At 46.9% G+C, this 2,604-nt stretch overlaps 1 protein-coding gene across 1 annotated transcript; it reads left to right on the top strand.

Moving 5' to 3' along the window:
• Positions 1-1,426: 1,426 nt before the first annotated feature.
• Positions 1,427-2,400, top strand: LOC149022505 (uncharacterized). Its single transcript, XM_089147641.1, has 2 exons — positions 1,427-2,091; positions 2,139-2,400. Exons 1-2 carry the CDS (start codon positions 1,427-1,429, stop codon positions 2,398-2,400), a joined length of 927 nt encoding a protein of 308 aa, XP_089003767.1.
• The last annotated feature ends 204 nt before the right edge of the window (positions 2,401-2,604 follow it).

Below are 2,604 nucleotides of genomic sequence, written 5' to 3'. Positions count from 1 at the left end.
GGCTCCACTGGACAGTCCTCCTAAAACAAATATTCAAACTTGATACGGGAAAAATATCGTTGAACCAGGTCCATTCTTGGTTCAACTCCTAACCCCAATTGGGGACAACCCGACCGATTTTGGTTCGAGGACCGGGTTTGAAGATAGCATGCTAAGGAAGAAACCTTGCACGTTCAGTAGGCAAGCACACGTCTAGGATTCTCGGGATGGATAACCCACCAAGAGGCGGTTATCAACACTCGCGAAAGAGGACAATCGTGCAAACTTGGGTAACTGCCACACCCGCAGCAAAAGATCGTGTGATCAAGGGAAGTTGTCCATCACCCCACGAACGGGTCTAACCATCAAGATCCGACGGCCACCAGAAGAAGGCTCAAACTAGTTCAACGGACAGGATTAGAAGGTAAACACTATATAAGTCATAACCTAAGTACAAAGAAAGTAACTAAATCGTATTCCCAGTAATCGTATTCATACTTTTGCTTTGCAATTAGCCAAAGCATTTGTGATCAATTTATTAACTGACTTAGCCTTTGGAGGTGGACTCTTGACCCCCACGGTCGGGCCACATCTGACAATTGTTTTGCAGGTCATTCATCAATGATCTAAGGGTTGAGCAGATTTTGGACGCATCATTTGGCACCGTCTATGGAAACGCTTCAGAAAGTCATGGTAACCACGTCAGTAGCAGCAGCTACGGCGGCTCAATGAGAGCCTAGCATTCCACTTCTAGAAGAGAACAATCTAGAAGATATCCCTGAAGGAAGTCGTGCTCATGAAGTACGGGAAGATGGAGGATTGAGCGGTAACGAACGCTTGAACCCCCCAAATTCTCTCCAATAGCAGTTGGATCAAATGCAACTCCAGTTTTTGGAGATGAACCAGATGCTTCGTACGCTAGTCAGACAGGTGGTGGCTCACTAGGCTCCTGACCAACAGGAGGCTAGAAGGCATGCGGGAGAGGCAGAGACGACAAGGAGATAGGCAATTGGCAAAAGGCCAAAATTGCGGCCCGAACTTGCGGGGGGATTCCCGAGGGCGAGACAGGGACTTGAGAACGGGGGATTTACCCAGAAGGGGCGATCGGCGTGAACGGCCGAAAACGAGCCGAACCTGGTCGGTAACGAGGTTGGGTCGAGGAGTAGACACTCATTCGCCAACCTCCAGGCGTTCAGGACGAGAAAACATTCGAATAAGTGGTGGACGTTCGGTCCACATCGGTCAAGAGCTTGCTGATATCAATCAGAGGCTGGGACAGCTTTCCTGAGGGAGGATGACTGATGACATTTATTCGATCATCCGAAAGACCCCATTTATTGAGGCTATAGTTGGATTTGAGTTTCCTCACAGTTTTTGGCTCCCAACTTTCTCTTTGTTCGACGATTCGGGAGATCCCATCGCTCATATCAATTATTATTAGTAGACTATGGCCGTAGCTGGTAATTCTTATGAAATCCTTTGTAGAGTGTTCGGTTCCTCTTTGATTGGGGTGGCACAGAAGTGGTTTTCGAATCTTCCTTCGGGAAGAATTATCGATTTCGAGGAATTGGCGCAGAAGTTTCTCCTTCGTTTCCAAAGTGGAATTCAGATCAAGAAGACGGAGGAGACTCTATTCACCATAAAGCAAGGGAAGAATGAGTCAATTTGGGAGTACCTGAAAAGATTCAACAAGGTCACTATGGAGATTGAGAATTTGGACGAGCAGGTAGCTAAAACTGCTCTGTTCACTGGACTTACAAACCGAAGGCTTCTGGAGTTATTACTTCAGGACATGCCAACCACCTATGCTGAATTGGTGCAAAGGTGCCAAAAGCAGGCGGAAGTGACCGAGATTCTAGATGCGCGTCAGGGAGAAACAAAGACCTCCACCAAAGAACAGAAGGCTCCCGAAAGAAGGCAGAAGCTTAGGCAGCCCAATCATGATCGGGCGAGAAAGCCTCGTTCGGCGTGGAGGCAACATTCTCCCGATCAAAGTGAGGATACACCTTTGAATACTCCTCAATCGGAGATTCTGAACATTATAAAAAATAAAGATATTTTGAAATGGCCACCAAAGGTCATATCTAAGCCAGGAGAGCGGAACATGGAGAAGTATTGCTGTTTCATAAGGATTACGGGCATTACACCAATGAGTTCAGGCACATGAAGGCCGATATTGAAAGATTGATATACCAGGGGCATCTCTCCAGTTTCATCAAAGGGCGACAAACGGTGTCGAGAGTTGTTGTTGAGAAGAGGGAAAGTTCAGGAAGCCGAGAACGACGGGTCAAGGTTCCCGAATCAAAGAAAGGAAAGGAGGTGATCGATGCTAGCCGATCTCCTATCCTAACTATATTTGGGGGACCCGAACCGGAGTCCCTCAGAAAGCTAAAGGCCAAATCTAAGTTCGCTGGGACTTGAGAGACGCAGAAATGGAAGAGGCCGAATGGTGAAAGTTCGATTACCTTCGATGATGAAGACGAAAGAGGTGTATGTACACCTCATGATGATGCCATAGTGATCAAGGTTGAAATTGGATGTCGGGAGGTGCATAGAGTACTGGTCGATATAGGATCTTCCATAGATCTTTTATCCTACAAAGCTTATCAGAAAGTAAAAGTTGAG

The sequence above is a fragment of the Hakea prostrata genome, chromosome 3, assembly GCF_041222555.1.
Source record: "Hakea prostrata isolate BN-2017 chromosome 3, UWA_Hpros_2, whole genome shotgun sequence".
NCBI classification, from domain to species: domain Eukaryota; kingdom Viridiplantae; phylum Streptophyta; class Magnoliopsida; order Proteales; family Proteaceae; genus Hakea; species Hakea prostrata.
The sequence above is the reverse complement of the archived record's forward strand: the minus strand, read 5'-3'. Positions and strand labels throughout refer to the sequence as shown.